Source organism: Neovison vison, chromosome 10 (assembly GCF_020171115.1).
Source record: "Neovison vison isolate M4711 chromosome 10, ASM_NN_V1, whole genome shotgun sequence".
In the NCBI taxonomy this organism is placed as follows: domain Eukaryota; kingdom Metazoa; phylum Chordata; class Mammalia; order Carnivora; family Mustelidae; genus Neogale; species Neogale vison.
The window spans coordinates 70,652,594-70,670,147 of record NC_058100.1 but is presented as its reverse complement, the minus strand read 5'-3'; the positions used below and the strand labels follow the sequence as shown (position 1 = coordinate 70,670,147).

At 51.6% G+C, this 17,554-nt stretch overlaps 1 protein-coding gene across 1 annotated transcript in view; it reads right to left on the bottom strand.

Annotated features, from left to right (window-relative positions):
• The window catches only part of NAV1 (neuron navigator 1), a 252,392-nt gene that overhangs the window by 169,814 nt on the left and 65,024 nt on the right, over nucleotides 1–17,554 (bottom strand). The window contains exons 2-3 of the mRNA XM_044267590.1: nucleotides 7,287–8,038; nucleotides 2,706–2,806 (exon numbers count right to left, since the gene is read on the bottom strand). Of these exons, the coding sequence (XP_044123525.1) occupies nucleotides 2,706–2,806; nucleotides 7,287–8,008 (823 nt within the window). The 5' untranslated portion in view covers nucleotides 8,009–8,038. The remainder of the gene's footprint in view (nucleotides 1–2,705; nucleotides 2,807–7,286; nucleotides 8,039–17,554) is intronic.

Sequence of the window (17,554 nt, the reverse complement as noted above, 5' to 3'; positions counted from 1 at the left end):
GTAACTGTGCTGGGTTCTGTGGAGGACACCAATACAGGACATGGTACTCTGTTCTCCAGGGCACCCAAATATCCTTCTACAAATCAGGGGGCATAACACCAGGGTCCTCCTCATGCTGCAGGGCCTCATGAGGCGTGGGACTGACTGGGCTGCTGGATCAGCTCTAACAAGCGCAGGTCCCTGCCAACCGATCCCCTGGGTTGGGCTTGCATGGGTGGTCCACTGGTAGAATTCTCACCTGCCCCTGGGTCAGGCTCACTGGAGTGAATTCTCCGGACTATGAACTCCTTGAAAACAGGTCAGAGTCTTATTCATCTCTGGTTTTTTAAAACATAAATGCCGTTTTAAAATTTTTACTTTTATTTTTTTAAAGTGGGCTCCATGCTCCACGTGGGGCTTGAACTCATGACCCCAAGACCAAGAGTAGCACGCTCCCCCGACTGAGCCAGCCAGGTGCCCCTCATTCACCTTTTCCCTTAATGTTGAGCACAGTGTTTGGCACATGACAAACACTCATGGATGGTTTGTTGACTGAATGAAAGAAGAAATGAATGAGTGAATGAATGGTGTCGTGGTCTGAGTGGAGTTCAGAGGTAGGGGAGCAGGGCGTAAAATGGAAGCCTGCCAACATCTCTCTTCTCATCTCTGTCTTCTTCAGGCTCAGAGTGCAGGCTCCCCTACAAAGCACAAGCAGACCCCAAATCTCTCTGGCCATCCAATCCACCAAAATGCTTGGCGTATCCTTGATGAACACGGATCGCCTTGATGAACATGGATCGCTGTGATAACGAGGGAGTGGCCACCAGGGGCAGCACGGAGAACCTTGTTCCTCTTCCCCAGGAGCCTTGGAAGAAACAAGCGCTTCTCCCTTTCCTCACCACCTCCAAAGGTCCACCAGCACTCTGCCTCACGAAGGAACCCAAGCTGGGATCTCTCGGACATGCTCAGAGCTGGCTGGTAAGGATGGTCCTCCAGCTGTCGAGCCTGGGGGATTCCTAAAGCCAGGCTGTGCAGATGCTGAAAGTCCCAAGTCCTCTCTCCAACTCATCGGATAATGATTCTGAACGAGTGCCTGGTTAGGAGGAGAGCACTAGACTCCAACAATGTGGCACACACATAAGGAAGCCATTACACTAACAAAACTGCAAATGTAAAAATAGAGCTCTGCATAGTTTCCTGGTTACCACATTCTAATTCTGATGGTGTTTTGGTGCCAGTGACATTTGGTTTCCTTTGTCCCCCACCATGCCCTGGTTCCTCTGCGGGTGTACTTATGGTGGGAGGCAATGGTTTTCTTTCTAGATGCCCAGTCTCTACCCCTGTAAACCTCCTCTACAAGGCTTGCCATGGAGGGAGTGCTGCTACTCTGTCTTCAGAGTCACAATGGACCCAAGACCACTGCTGGGGCCCAAGCTGGCAGAAGACTCAAAAGAGCCTGGCCCCCAGCCTAGAGGAACACCCAACCACCTGCACAGAGGGGACGAAGAAGGTAGGAATGGCATCCTCCTGGGGTCCAATGACATCAGGGTCAGGCTGTGCTGTGCACTGCAGCTTTGTCCACCAGAGCCAAGCACGGACATGAAGCTAAGACAAAACCTCTGGACCATCTCAGATTTGCCCAAAGCAAGCTCATTCTTTTCCTGGGACAAGACCCCCTTGGAAACTAAAGGATAGACAGAGCCGGTGCCCTGCCGTGGAATCCTGAGTGCTTCTCCTGTGTACCACAGGCATCCTCAAGGTATATATTTTTTTAAGATTTTGTTTATTTGTTCGAGAGAGAGCGAAAGTGATCACAGAGGCAGAGGGATCGCAGAAGCAAAGGGAGAAGCAGACCTGTCACTGAGCAGAGAGCCCGCTTTGCCAGGACCCCGGGATCATGATCCGAGTTGAAGGCAGACGCCCAACCAACTGAGCCACCCAGGTGTCCCGCCCCTACGTATTTTTTAATGTTGCAAGAAAATCAACACACACACACACCTAACCCCCCTAAGAGTTTAGAATCTGACCAGTCTTGGACCTGACCTATGGCACATGGGCATTCACCCATCCGCTCACCTGTCATTCTCTCAGAGACACCTGCTGAGCTCCGGCCATGGGCCAGACACTGGCCTGAGGATGCGCCTGGGGACACGCAGCATCTCTGCCCCCTACAGACCATCACTGAGCTCCAGTTTCGGAGCTCTTCTTGCTAAGCCCTCACTTTCTGGCTCCTGAGGCTCAGTCAGCAGGTGACATGCTGTGACTACAGGGTGCCGCAGGGGAGGGGACAGGTGTGGGAGTGGTGGGAGAGGCAGCAGCTGTCAGGCAGTTAGCCAAAGGGCTCTGAGCTGCCTCGATGGCTCCCGGGGCCTCCGCTGTTCATCTGGGCTTTGCTTGGAACCTGGCTCTTGGTTCTTAGTCTCCCAGCTCATTACTTTTTTTGCCATGGCTTTGGTGACCCCCGGACCTGAGCCCTGGATAAACACCCAGGGCACCCACTGGCCACTTTCCTCTCCTGACTCTGACGTGCCCCTGGATTTGATGGACCAACCCTGGGTTGAGGCAAGCATGGCGAAAATTCCAGGTACAATCCGCAGGATGATGTCTCGTTGCGAAGGGAAGGAACTGCTTAGTCAGGTCACTTTTTTCACAGGGGCGGTGAGGAGACTTCTAGTCTGGTTGCCTCCCCATCCCGGGAGGGAAGTCTTTCCTCACAGAACACTCACCTGCACAGAAGCACTCCTCAGTCCCACCGGGGCAGCTGGAGTAGCCATCAAGGACCCAGCCAGCCTGAGGGAGGGGGCCGGGCTCCTGGTCTGTCTGAATCCTGTGGGACAGAGAACGGGTGGTCACTCATCGCAGAGGCTGTCCTGGCTTCGAAGCTTCTCCAAGGGACTAAGGGAACCCCCTTGGAGCTCAGTTCTTCTCCCCTGCTGGCGCTCCGCCCGCCTCTGGACTGGGCCTTCTCCGGTGAGCATACGTACATTGCACACTCAGCAGGAAGCAGGACTTGTGCAAAGTCGGGCCAGGGGCAGGGGCAACGGGGAAACTCGTGAGGGCACTAGGGTGGCTGATGCCAGTCACCCTTTGCTGTTCCACCCATTCCCAGGAACACAAATTGCCCACAAGACAAAGGAAACCCACAGTAACTCTAGGCCTTGGGTCCTGTACCCCGCCATGGTCCCTGCCCCCAGGCTGTACCCAGAATATAGCCAAATTCATACAGGGAGGGAAGAGCTCTCTCTGAAGCTGAGTTCACTGACTCCTTATGAGAGCTTAGGGGGCACGCAGGCCTCCTTGGGCTTGCTCACAGTCCAGGCAGGGAGGGGTCAGGGAAGAAGGAGGGGCAGGCTCAGTTGAGGTCACAGCGACTCCTGGGAGGCTAAGTCCGTGCTGGGCCAGTGTGGCAGCAGGAAGGAAGGGTGAGGTCTCCGGCCACCAGCTCCCAAATGCACGCAGACTTCTGAGCACAACCCCAACCGTACAATCGCTCCCAGGAACAAAGGCTGTGGGAGCTTTTATTATAGGCAATTACCCTGGGCTCTCAGAGCTGGCCCGCCCACCCGTCCGCCCGCTGTCTCCAGCTAAATGGACCCTTTGGCAGCTTGGCAGGAGGGGGAGGGGAGAGCTGTGCAGGCAGGAGGGAAAGTTGACGTCTGGTCCTGGGGCCGGGGGGCTGGGCCGGGGGACCCTGTGAGTCTCCAGTGCTACTGAGATTGTCTTCCTCTCCCCAGTTTTTCCTTTTTTTCAACCCAGATGGCTGGGACTCTGGGCTCAGCTCTGCTGTTAAGTCGCTGTGTAATGCTGAGCAAATCTCTTCTCCTCTGGGTCCCTACATCATGGTCCATCATGGGTAGAAGAGGTGACCTCCAAGGCCCAGATCAGCCTGGTAGTCCAGGGGCGTGTGAGTGTTTGCTGCCCCTGCAGGGCTCTCCCTTAGCCACCAGGGCAGTGTTGAGCTCCTGTGTGTCTGCAGGCCCCTGAGCTGGGGGCTTGCGCTAGAGCAGGGTAGGGGGTACTTAGACAAAGCAGGAGACCTCATCTTGCCCTGGTCAGTCTGATGGGGTCGCTCACCACTACTGCCAATTTGATACCAGCCTGATGTTCAAGTCTCGGGGGGGGGGGCAAAGAAAAACTGGCGTTGGTTGGTTTCTTGGAACAAATGAATATAGACCTGGGCCGTGTGAAGAGATGCAACATCCTAGTGAGAAAGCAATGGAACATTCTACTGGGGAGAGGAAATTCTAGGTAACGTACACGTTTCACTCAATAGCATCATATACGTAGAGCTAAGCACCGCCTGACCCAGCACAGACAGCAAGAAGTAGCATTAGAGATTCAAAGAGCTTGGGGTGCCTGGGTGGCTCAGTGGGTTAAAGCCTCTGCCTTTGGCTCAGGTCATGATCTCAGGGTCCTGGGATCGAGCCCCACATTGGGCTTTCTGCTTAGCAGGGAGCCTGCTTCCCCAACTCTCTCTGCCTGCCTCTCTGCCTACTTGTGATCTCTGAGTGCCAAATAAATAAATAAAATCTTAAAAAAGAAATTAAACTATGGTGAGTGCTGTGAAGTGTCTAAACCTGGCGATTCACAGACCTGTACCCCTGGGGATAAAAATATATTATATGTTTATAAAAAATTAAAAAAAAATAGATTCTAAAAAAAAGAAATTAAAAAAAAAGTCAGAAGCTCTGCTTCTGTATAGAACTATATATATCAACCATCCACACAGGCACAAAAATGGCTGCCTTACTTGATATTATTAAAAAAAAAAAAAGAAATACAAAGAGCTTGCTTTCATGCTTGTTGGTGCCATAATTACGCTGTCAGGGTGAGCGGGTGTGCACTGGCCCAGGGGCACCGAGGAAGGCAGCCTCCATGTCTCTAAGCTTAGTCGTTTCTACACTCTCATCTCTGTCTGCCTCCACCTCTCCCAACTAGGCCAGGGCCCCAGGCCTCCCCTCACTCTCCAGCCCGAATGGACAGTTTCATCTATGCCGGAAGTTGGTTAGAGGTTGAACCAGGTAGAAGAAAACCGTAAGCCTGCCCTCCTGACACCACGGACTGTACCCTCCTCACTGAAGTCTGACCGACGGCCAGCCTGAGGCGGGAAGGAGAAAACTACTGGAAAAAGAGAACACCTGGTAAGTGGGAAAATGCAGCCCCAGAGCAGTGAAGCTGTAGGGGGTTCGTTTCCAGAAGAGCAGAGGAGAATGAGGTTGAAGATCGGAGGGAACCAGATGTATGAGAGCAGACGACCTAGACTGCGGACTGAGAGGCATTTATGCCTTCTCTGGGGTCCAGAGAGCAGGGGTGACCAGAGAGAGGCAGTGGCGGGTCAGAGACGAGGCAGGGGATAGGCTTCCTTGGGAAGGTCGGCACCCGGAGCCTGTGGACAAATATGGCTAAGGCGGGTAGGGCAGGGAAAGAGATGGCTGACAGATCTGGTCCCTGGAGAAGCAAGGGGGCAAGACCAGGCTGGAGACAAGAGGGAGGGGAGGAGGATAACCTCTGCTTCTGTGAGCAGCTGGAACTTTGCAGAAGGCCAAGGTCTGGGCAGTGGGAGGGACAGGGGTGCAGGAGATTTCCATGAAAACAGGATGTCTGTGCCTTCTAGGGAGCAGATGGCCCCTCCTTGGCTATGCACCTTGCAAGGGTAGCCCAGCCTGGCCCTTGGCAGTGGGACCCTTGGCAGCAGCTCCAGGCCCCGCAAGGTGTACTGGGCTCCCACCCACCAGCCAGCAGCACCTAGGGCCGTCCTCCCTCCAATCCGCCCTTGCCCAAACCATGATCCTCCCTGCAACCCAACCCAGGGCCTGAAACAGGCAAAGTCTAGTAGGTGGATGGTGAAGAAAACTGCCCCTTGAGGTTGCTACAACACATTTCCATTTCTGTTTAAAATGAAAACATGCAATAAATGTTTGCGGAGTAAAGGAAATGTGGTTCTATTTAGGCTGCATTGAAATGTTCAAAGGAAGAAGTTCTGACCTCTTTGGAAAATGCCAGAGCCTAAATCTGCCAGGGGACGTGTAGGGTAGATAATGTAAAATCTTAAACAATTTAATGCCTAGACATTTTTCCCGAAGATTGAATTCAAAATGAAGGACATTAGGTAGAAGGAAATCAGGTAGGAGAAGAAAGCCAAAAAATCACCAGGGAAACACTGTGCTGATGGGGAAAAGGCCATTCAAAGGAAGGTCAGCCCTGCATGTGTGCTTCCCCGAGTCCTCTCATCAGCTGGAGAACCTCAGCGGAGGTCACAGGGGACAGACAGATGGGAGGGGCTCCTTAGGAAAAGGAACAGGGGTGGCTGTTCCAGGGTGGGCGGTTCTCACCCAAGTGAGAACTTGCTTTGATCAGGCGACCGCTTGAATTCCTGCCGTGATGGGAAGCTCACTGCCTCATCAGTCATTTGTAAACCTCTCGGGTTGCTGGAAAGTTCCTCCTCCTGAGCTTCCAATCTATCTCGGGCGGACTTCTAACCACGGTGATGCCGAATCGGGGTTCTGGAGCCGTACCAAGTAAATCTAATTCATCTTACGACATGACAGCTCTTCAAATATTTGAGAACAGCCCTCAGATCCTCTCTAAGCCTCCCTTTTCCAAAGTAAACTGCTTCAGCTCCTTTAATCATTATTCCAAAGCCTTTTTTGGACCCCTCATCAACCTGTTTGTCTTTCTTAAAATGTGTTTTTGGGCATCAATGCCCTTTTAAAATGTGGTGTTCCTCACTGTGATACTCTGTAAGAGGCCTGACCACACGGCGAATAGAGTGGGACTCTTGGCTTCCTGGGCCTGGGCCCCGGATGTCTGTGATGTAAGAGTGCCTAGAACTTTTCAGAGACCGAGTCACACTCTTGGCTTCTAGAAGTGAAAGCTCCTAGCAGTTCCCCACCCCCACCCCCCAGATGCTCTGCAGCCCCAGAGGAACGACCCCCTCCCCGCACCACATGTGCTCCCCCTGGCCCCCGCCCCCCCCCCCGCCACCTGCCACGTCCTGGGAATGGTGTACAAGCTTCTCTAAACCCCAGATGTAAGTGGTTTTCTCCTCACACCAGTGCAGAGAAAAAGCCCAGGAAGTCAGGCTAGCCTGGGAGGTATTTAATTTGCATTTGAGCATTTCTAAACGGTGTGACACTTAGTAATTAGAATTTGGTTCATTTAATGTGGCCATTTGAGTAAAGTTACACTTTTATTTAAAAAAGGATATATATACTCGATGGACTGAGGTCCCCCTCCTCTTCAGGCTGGCTGCTGGGTCCCCACTCCACACCTCCCTGCTTCCCTGCCCCCCTGCTCCCCCAGCTCACCTGTACTGGAAGGGGGCCACTGTGGCCGTGACTGGCTGACTCTGTTGATGGGCCGAGGCGAAGCTGATGACCCCCGGGGTGGGGGAGGGGCGTTTGCTCTGCACAGGGCTGCACCCCGGGGAGGAAGCCCCGGACACTGCCCCAGCATCGGGCTCCAAAGACCTGGGGACCCCTGAACCTCTGTAGCTTGTATCTCTTTGATCCTTTCTTGGATAGTCAGGTGGTCTTCGACCTTCAGGAGCCCCTGGTATTTGAGTTTCTCCACGAGAGCTTGGTCGGGATGGGCTCCTGCCCCGGCTCTGGAGGACTGGAATCCCTTCTTGAGCCACCTTCTTCTTTCCCCGGGTGCCTTGTGTCTCCCCAACTCTTCTGGACCCAGTGCAGCTGGAGAGGGCTGCTTTGGGGGTTGCCCTGGGACTGCTCCATGGGGAGCTGGAAAGGCCTTCGCCACCTTCAGCTGACTCTCTCACCGTCCCAGAAGACTTCGGGGAGCCTCTCCCCCGGGAGGCCTTAGGAGAGGAGTTTCTGGAAGGGCCTCCTGCCCTGCCCAGTCTCGGCGAGGCTGCACGCTGGGGGCTCAGGGCCAGGCCGGCCTGGCGTGGCCGCAGCTGGGGAGAGGCACCCGGGGTATGAATCCTGGTCTGGGAAGCAGCTCGAGGCACAGGGATGGAGGAGGTATAGTGGGGGCGGCTGGCAGAGTTCACATTGGCCATCCCATTCATGGTTAGCAAGCAGCCCTGAGGACTAGTGTCCTGCAGAGAGAGGAGAGAAAAGAAGATGGTTAGGCACCATCCCAAGCTTCTGTCCCTGAGTGTGTAAAGATGATGCTGGGGTCAGGGGAGGAGGCTCAGGATCCGGGCCAGGCGTTGGGGCTCTTGGTTTCACATCCTGACTCGGCCAGAGCCTGCCTACCTGACTCTGGGCAAATCCCCATTACCCCTCTGCTCTGAAGTTCAAGTGCAAACCCTATGTGAAGTGCTTTGTGAACTATGATCCTCTGTACCAAGGAAGTTAATTTAACTTTCCTTGCTTCTGCTCCCCTCCACTGATCAGGGACAGGCTCTCCTTCTTACAACCCCTCCCTCTCAAACCCTTCCTTGTAGCCTGAGTCTAGAACCCCCCACCCACAGTAAACCAACTCCCTTGTACCCTCAGCCTCTTCTCTGCATGTTCCTTCCACCTGCCACTTTATCTGATGAAAATGCCCAGGACACCTGTCCAGTGGGATGCCATCTTCCAGATTCCACTGGGCTCAAAGGTGAGGTAGACAATCTTAATCCTCACAAATCATAAACTTGTGAACCTCCCCCAACCCTAGGCTCCTGCCATCCGGTTCATACCATTCACTGGTCCTTACTGACACCTTCTCCCCTGTCCCTCCCCATGTCCCCACCCCTCAGTCACTGGAGATTTGGGCACTGGGCTCACAGTCTTCCTCACAGACATTCCCTATGCACCCTCTGGCCCAGAACTCAATTCCTTCTCTCCCAGACCTTGGTCCATTAATTATCCCATCCCTCTCCCGTATCCTCAACCTCTCCCCCTCTACAGCTTCTCTTCCCCACCATGTTAATTAATGAATTAATTGCTCTATTAATTACTTCCACTTCCAAGGGAATCTGAAGCCATTTACAAAGACACGATCCATCAATTCCAGATAGATGAAAGAGTTAAATGTAGGAAATGTAGAAAATGAAACCATAAAAGAATCTGAAGAACATATGCATAAATGTTTCCATAATTTTCTTGTGGGAAAGGCCTTTGGAAGCCCCATGTCAGAGGCAGAAATTATAAAGGAAAAACACTGATAGACTTCGGTGCAATAAAAATGAAAATCTCTGTATGGACACAAAAGCCCTTTTTCAAAGATTCCAGCCATCAATAAACTATGAAAATACTTGCAACCTATACGGGGACCAAGGGAATTCTACCAAATCAATAAGAAAAAGCAAATACCCCATAGAACAAAGAGCAAAAGATTTGAACAAGGAATTCACAAAATAATACATACAATTGGCCAAAACCTAACAAAAACAAAAGGTCTCCTTAAAATTGAAGAGATATAGATGAAATGTTATCATGTTATCATGAGGGTGGAGACAGAGGACTTATGGGCAGAGAAAGGACCAGCACAGTATGGCTGGTCCGCTGAGACCCCTGGGGTGCCCCCTTTCATACTGCAGACAAAGCTGTCAGTAACTGCGCAGGATTGGCTATGTCTGTTCTCGACCCTTCCCTGACCTTTGTCTCTGCGGTCCAGGACCAGTTACAGGTTAAACTGTGAAAAATCCATGCTGACCGCTAAACATTGATGGATTAAGAGTCAGGGCTTAGAGGACTGCTCTGCTAATGGATGAAATAATTTCCTCTAGGAAGAGAAATACTATGACCCCCTCCTCCTTTCCTCTAATTTGTACGTTAGTGACTTGATGTCATTATTGGATGAACTAAAGTAGCCCCCACAGTCTCCAGAAGAGAAGGCAAAGCCATGTGTGTTAACGTACCCACAACCAGCTTGCTTCCCCTCCTCCCTGGCTGCCCATCACCTAGGCCTACAGGACCATGTTCAAGGCTTGCCTGACTCCTGCTTCCTTCCCATCTATCTTGTGCCCAATGACCAGGCTGTAGACTCTAAGTCACTCTAAGGACACTCTAAGTCGCCCTCTGCCTGCCCACAGTCTCCCGTGCAGGGCACCCTGCCCTGTCCCCAGCCCCAACATGCCAAGGGCAGCCCCACAGGAGGGCCTGAGAAGTATTTTCACAGAGAGATCTCAGAGGCTGTCAACAGGTACTAACAGCAGTCTGCAAAATAAGCACAGGATAAAATCTAGCAACCGCAGTCAGGTGGAGAAACAGGGGGTCTTTACGATAAGGAGGAACACCATGCTTTAGAATTCTTCCCCACTAGAGTTAAGAGGAGATTTACTTTGTCATCCTTCTCCTATCCAGCCACTCCCCTAATTATCAGCAAAAAGCATCAGTGACCATACCGAACAGGACCAGAAGGATAAGAATGGACCTGACCAAAGGTGTGTGTTGTCCCTGAGCTGCTGACTGTGGCCTCCAGCACAGAGCTAAGCCAATCACTGGCTAATTGAACTAACCAGCTGACCACCCATGAGAAGGTCCTAGGACCACAGACCCACTGCAGCCCACACCCCTGAGACTTCAGCATTCCCATAGTCAATCCCTCCACTGGCACAGTACCACACAGGCCAGTTCTGCCTCTCCCCTTACGCCTAGTCCCCATCAAACCCTAATGTGGGGACCATGGCCATGCAAGCACCCCAGCCCACCCCCTCTGGGAGCTACGTCTGTGACAGAACCCAGAACAGCCTCTTGGTGCTGCCTGCACCTTTCCTGTGAACTGCTCCCCTACCCACGCTGTAGTGCCTGGGGTTCCCCTCAAGAGCCCAACTCACCTACGTTGTCCTCAAAGCATCCCCAGCTGCCCTTGGCCCAGGCTCCCCTAGGCCCTACATCTAGGACAGGCCAGATTTCCGCCACGAGAGCCTTAAGTCCGAGGAAGCTGCTTTGACTTCACTTGTTAATGGAGCAGATGCTGTTGCTGCTTTCCCTGGATCCTCATTTTTTCAAAAGCTCATGAGAAGAATATTCAAAAACCTTCCTGTGGGGGTGCCTGGGCGGCTCAGTGGGTTGGAGCCTCGCCTTTGGCTCAGGTAGTGATCCCGGGGTCCTGGAATCGAGCCTCACATCAGGCTCTCTGTTCAGCGGGGAGCCTGCTTCCTCCTCTCTCTCTGCCTGCTTCTCTGCCTACTTGTGATCTCTGTCTGTCAAATGAATGTATAAGGTATTTAAAAAAACAAAACAAACAAAAAAACCTTCCTGTGGCAGGTCCCAGGAGCCCCCCCCACCCCTTCACTGTAGCTGGGGCCCTGCTCTCTCCTCCTCCTCAGAGGACAGCCCCACAGCTAGACACAGGAGGTGAGGACCACCACCCCAGGTGGGAGTCTGGCTGAATCAGACCACCTCTGCGGTGATGGAGGAGGGATCCCCAAACAGTGTTCTTTGAGCCTGGCAGGAAAGGGGCTCAAACGAGCCTTCCTGGTTTGCCTTTACAGTGGGAACTCACAGGTGCCCAGGATGTTTAGAGAGATCTCAAGAGGACACCCAGCACTTCTCTCTTCCCCCAGACCGCATCAGTATCTCGCTTTCACTGAGCCATGGTTTCTGATCCTTACAACAACCTTCCAAAGTAGCTTTTATTATCCCTATTTGCCAGGTCAGGAAAACAAGGCTGGGAAGGTCAAGTGAGCTGCCAAAGAACACACACACAGCTAGAAAGCAGTGAAGCTGTGATCCAAAAGCAGATGAGGGGGACCCTGAGGCCCAAGAATGGATTCCCCAGACCACAGCCATCAAATGCACGTCTGGCCGCAGGATGTGCTCCTCAGCCTCCATGTCAACACTGTCCTTGCTGTGATTGACAGCTCTGGGCCTTCCAGAGATTGTGGAGGAGGGAGGAAGGGGGTGAAAATCTGGTTCACAGGGTGGAGACCGGAAAAGAAAATCAGTCATGGGCAGCTCTGGAGGAGGTCTCCTCCTTCTCCCTTTTTCTCCTTTCTTTCCCCAAATTCCTCAGGTCTAGCCAGCTTTCCCTGCACCCTTCATATCCTGTTTGCATTTGGTGGTAGTGGGAGCCAAGATCGTCCTAGGGTATTGTCCCATAAGAGGCTGAAGGCAATGAATGGGGGTGGGGAGGGAGATAATGGGCCAAATCCAGTCTGGCCACAGGCTTATTATGCCTAGTTGGTAGCAGGTGGTACACCTCGGATAGGTGGGGATTGAGGAGGAAGACTATGGAGTTTTAAGTGTCTAGCAGATGGGAGGCATGAGGGAAAGGGCAGAGAGAGTGCTCATGGGAGGCGGGGTGTCAGCTGAGACGCATGGACAAAGGTGCTTCCAAAGCTCGAGGGTGAGGCCTCTGTCCGGATGATGTCTCCTGGGCCCCAACCACATACCTACTGGCTCTGGCATCCAAGCTGCGTTTTTAATGGACCAAATGATTTGGGAGACTCCCATGTTTGCTCTGGGGCTCAGTTTCTCCCATGAAATAAGGACAACGCCTTTCTGCCTCCTTGCTCCCATCTCTTCATGTCCTGAGCAAGCTGAATAAGGTGGTATCTAGAAAATGTTCAACCTCTTGGGATATTAAGAAGTATTAAAGTCACTTTCGTAGTATATAACGGGGATCACTGTAATGATCTCCATTTCCTGGTTCTCGCTGTCAGACAAAAATGTCCCAGAGAAGCAGGACAATCTATGTGTCTCTTGGACAGAGCCTGTTCTGTTCAAGCCAAGAAGCTTGGCTAGCAGTACTGATCATCTTTTGTCATACCTTCACAATATACTGGGGAAGCTCATGGGCAGAAGGCTAGGAGCTGGGAGTGTTAGCAAGGAGCCTACTTCTTTCTTAGGTAGACATGTATGTACAAACATGTGTGTGCACGCACTTGTGGTTTTGGGGGAGCCTACCAGATCCCCTACTCCTAAACATGCTTTCTCTTCCTCCTTCTAAGTGCTCTGATTGGAAATTACACTTAACCTCAGTGGGCAGATTCAAGAAGAGGGTCTCAAGTGTCCCTTAGTTCACTCATTCCAGGGATCCCTGTCCTTAGTAAATTACATTAGGGAGTCAGTACTTCCTATTACCAAAGCTCATTGCACTTTTGAAAGGATTCACAACAGGATCCCTTTGTTCATCAATACACACCTTGGTTGAGTACCTCCCATATGCCAGGTGCTTTGCCAGATGCTGTGGCAATTGCAGTGGCTGAGACCCAGGCTCTGCTCTCAAGGAGCCAACAACCTGGTAGGGGGAAACGTGCACAGTCACCACAGGCACATATGCTGTGTGTCAAGAGAGGCAAAACAAAGTGCTATGGGAATCTTGCGTGTGTGTTAGTCTGATGATGAGGCAGAATTTGGGAAGGCTTCAAGGAAGAGGCAGCAGTGGGGTTCGGGGCTGGTGGTCTGAGGTCCAAGCAGCAGTAGATTTGATAACTGAACCTCCCATGCCCATGGTCTGTCTATCAGCGCTCTCTGCTGATAGACGTACTCTGCTCTTCAAAGAAATTCTGTGGAGTGTTAGCAGTAAGAGATGCTCTGGAGCCCCGGTGCCTAGGTCCAAAGCTTGGCTCTGCCATTTGCTGATGATGTGATCTTGGGCAAACTGCACAAACTCTGAGCCTATAAAATGAGGCTGAGACCAGGACCTACCTCTTCATTGTTTTGAAGACTAAGTTACTGAATAAATGTAGTGCTTAGAACAGTACCTGGGACACAGTAAGGACTCAACAAGTATTGTTATTATGGGGTCGCCTGGGTGGCTCAGTGGGTTAAAGCCTCTGCCTTCAGCTGAGGTCATGATCCAAGGGTCCTGAGATGCAGCCCAGCATCATCTGGCTCTCTGCTCGGCAGGGAGGCTGCTTCCCCCTCTCTCTGCTGCCTCTCTGCCTACTTGTGATCTCTGTGAAATAAGTAAAATCTTTTTTTTAAAAAAGGTATTGTTATTATGATCACAAGGACAAAGAATCTTTTTTTCAAGGCTCCTCAGATGCCCAGGGATGGAGGCTGAACTGCCTGGTGTTTCTGGAGCCTCCAGCAAAGCAAGGGAGGATCAGAGTATCTGCCAGGCTCCAATCAGAAATCTACAGTAGCATCAACAGGAAAAACACTGCCTGTGCTGGCTGTGGTAACACCCAAATGCCCACCAGTGGAGAGGACAGGAAACAAGACAGTTGGAAATTTTGTAGTGGAAAGAGCAAGGCCTTTTGAGTCAGGAGGACCTGGGTTCAAATCTTAGATCTGCTACTTCTTGCTATATGACTTTAGAGAAGCTATTTTAACTCTTCTGAGCCCAAAGTCCTCATCCACAAAAAGCAGTCTTAGAGATGTGTAACAATTCAATGAGAGAATAAAGATGAGATACCCAGCATGGAGCCTGGCACATAGCAGATGCTCAAGAAATGGCCAAAATTATGTTAAGGAGAAGAGCTGCCCTTCTTCTCAGAACAGAGGAGACAGACTGAGACACAGACTGGAATAGTCTGATGGATGGCAGGTGAGTTGAGAGGCCAGTGGCTTCCAGGGGGAAGGGGCACAGTTTCAGTCCCTACCCAACACGTACTTCCCCCTTGTTCCACTCCACCTTTTCCAGTCAATACCTGGCTGTCAATTCTCTCTCGTCCTCACCCTGGGGCTGCTTTATTTTTAAATCCAACACTTTTCAGTTGCATTTACCAAGTGTGTGCCAGGCACTATTCTTGAGTTCTTCCCTATATTAACTTGCAATCGCCCTACGATTTGGTGGTATTACATTATCATTCCCCCATCACAGGCAAGGACTCCAAGGCACAGAGGCTAAGGAATTTGCTTGTGATCACACAGCTAGTAAATGGGAGAGACAATATTAGAGAGGCACAGTAGAGCCACCTGGGCCTGTTACTATTCTGCTCTGTTGCTCAGCCTGCAGCCTCAATCCAGGCCTCTCCACTCCCCATCCCACGGACTCCCTTTTTCAGCCTCGAATCATTCTGGCTTCAGGCCTCATCAGGACAGAGGCGACTGAGTTCTCAATGCTCTGCAAACCCCAGAGCCAGGAAATATTTTTGGCCTATAAATATTTCACTCTAGCTCAGAATGTGATGAGAGGTTAAGCGCCAGCTCCCTCAGATCTGCGGGGGCCAGAGGCGGGGTGAAGGGAGGGAGGGCGGGCTCTGTATTCAGAGGTCCCTCCCAGGTTTGGAGGACTAGCCAAGCTGCGGGTTCCCAGCCAGGACTCTCCGCCGCCCTTTCTGCCCTTGAGGCTCCCGCAGCAGCGGCGGGTGGGCGGGGCCCGCGGGGCGGCGGCCGTGGTGCTGATAGGACAGCTCCTCCAGCAATGGCCCCGTTAAAGGAGCCGCGTCTGCGCTTTGAGAATGTAGTTTGAGAATGTAGTTAGGATGTCCATTTCAGAAAGTCAGAGTATTTTAACTATAGCATCGAGAGGCTGGATATGGAAGGAAAGGGAAGAGACAGAAGGAAAGGGAAAGGAAGGAAACGGAAGGGAGGAGGAAAAGAGGGAAGAAATGTTAAAAAAAAATGTCTGGGAGATGGGACTCTGGGTGCTGGTCAGATGATTTCATCACAGGCTGAGTAAATTTGGTCAAATTATTTCCCTTCCCTAGCGTGTTATTTCAAGACTGAAAAATAGGAAGGAGAAAGTTGTCTTCTCAAGAAGAAGGAAAGAAAAATACTGGAATAATTCATGGTAAAGGTTCGGTGTGTCTCTGGACTCAAGCACTGAGGTACAGACCCTGCACAGTAGAGGGTGGTGGTTAAGAACAAAGGACCTGGAGCCAGAACGACCCCCTTCCTACAGCGTTCCTCTGCATCTTCCCAACACCCCTCTTTTTCCCCACCCCCAGGCACATCTAGCTCCTTCCTAGCTTCTGGTCCTAAGCAAGTTATTTTAGCCTCCTTGGTCTGCTTCCTCATCTATAAAGCAGGAATAATAGTAATAATAACAGAGGCGCCTGGGTGGCTCAGTGGGTTAAGCCGCTGCCTTCGGCTCAGGTCATGATCTCAGGGTCCTGGGATCGAGTCCCGCATCGGGCTCTCTGCTCAGCAGGGAGCCTGCTTCCTCCTCTCTCTCTCTGCCTGCCTCTGCCTGCTTGTGATCTCTCTCTGTCAAACCTTAAAAAAAAATAGTAATAATAACAGTATCTATTTTATGTTTTTTAAAAAAATTCAGTGAGGTATAGGAAAATCACTTAAGACAGTGCCTGGCTTATACAAACCCAAACAAATCATTGAATAAAAGCTAGTTATTGACTCAAATAGACCATCAGCACAGCATGTATCTCCTTCTCTCTGTTCTACTCAAATTTCCTACTGTCACCCACTCCTGTCACAACAACATAAATGTTACCACTGTATGTTTCCTTCTAACCTAAATTTCTATTTCCTCAGTTGAGTATGAATAGGACAGTCAGTTTACATGGGATTAGGGTAGGGAGGATAAACAAAGTTGGAGAAGTTTCCAAAATAAACCGTGGCTGGGGTTAGTGAGAGAGGTGGGGAGATGTCTTTCACGGAGCCCCCTCTGAAGTCGATGCGGTCCTGAGAGCACGAGCAGGACCCAGGGGCAACCTCTTCAGAGGCAGAAGGTGGACAGAATGACTTTCAGAGATCCAGACACCACAGACCAAACTCCTGGACTCATGCAGGCTTCTTTGCAAGCTTTCTTCCTCTAACTATGACATTGTCTTCTGCCCCTGAAAACCTGACCGGTTCCTGCCAGGGCCATACCCCAGATAGGGGCTTGCTTCTGGTTGGAGGCGCAGGCGCATCTCTGGAGACTGATCACCTCAGCGAACAGAGAGCTGTGTCTCCTGATGCCCCAGCAAAGAGGTGACTTGTGTTGCCTCACCTCTCAGCCAAGTACCATATAGTGACACACTCACACTGACACACACACTTATGTTGCCCCATCTCTCAGCCAAGTACCATGTAGATAGTGACCCGCACACTCACACGTCTACACACTGAGACACATGCACACACAACCCCATCTGAAGCTACAGATGTAGCTTCTTGCTCTCCCTGTCCCCTCCCTTTGGCCGATCTCTCTCATCCAGCCCAGAGATGAAGGGTTGCTCTGTCTCCCCACCTTTTTCCATCTCAAGGGCTCTGGGCTCTCCAGCAGTATGCTCACACGCTTTCCCTGGAAAAATGGCCCCCAATACCCTCACTATGTGTACACAATTTTCATTTAACATTTGTGGACTACAGACTTGCTACAACTCACACGTGGAGGTCGGGATGGGGGGCTATGGGGAGTTGATAACATCCCTATGCCTAGAGGAAGTAACTTGTCCCAAGTCACTGCTGAGTAATGGGAGTGCCTGGGGTGACTCCTGGTCACAGTGTCTTCCCTCCCCATAAGACCCCAAGGCTGGGCATCATGGGGAGGTCCCCTGGGCTGAGGACAGGACTGCAATGGCCCTTTACTAAATGTTTCTCCTCCTTACGCAGTCTCTTATCTCTGCTAGTCTCTCAGGACAGAGATAAAGGAAGGTCTGAGATGTGGGTACACGGCAGTGGGGCCAAAGTAGAAGAGATCTGAAGCCATTCCCCCTCCCCAAGCCCTTAGCCTATAGACCCCGGCTGTGGGCTCCAGTAAACCAGCTGAAGGCCCTGCAGCTAGGCTCGGTCCTTGGCAGAGAAGATGATCACCCCCGTCAGGACTGAGAGCGGGACAGGAT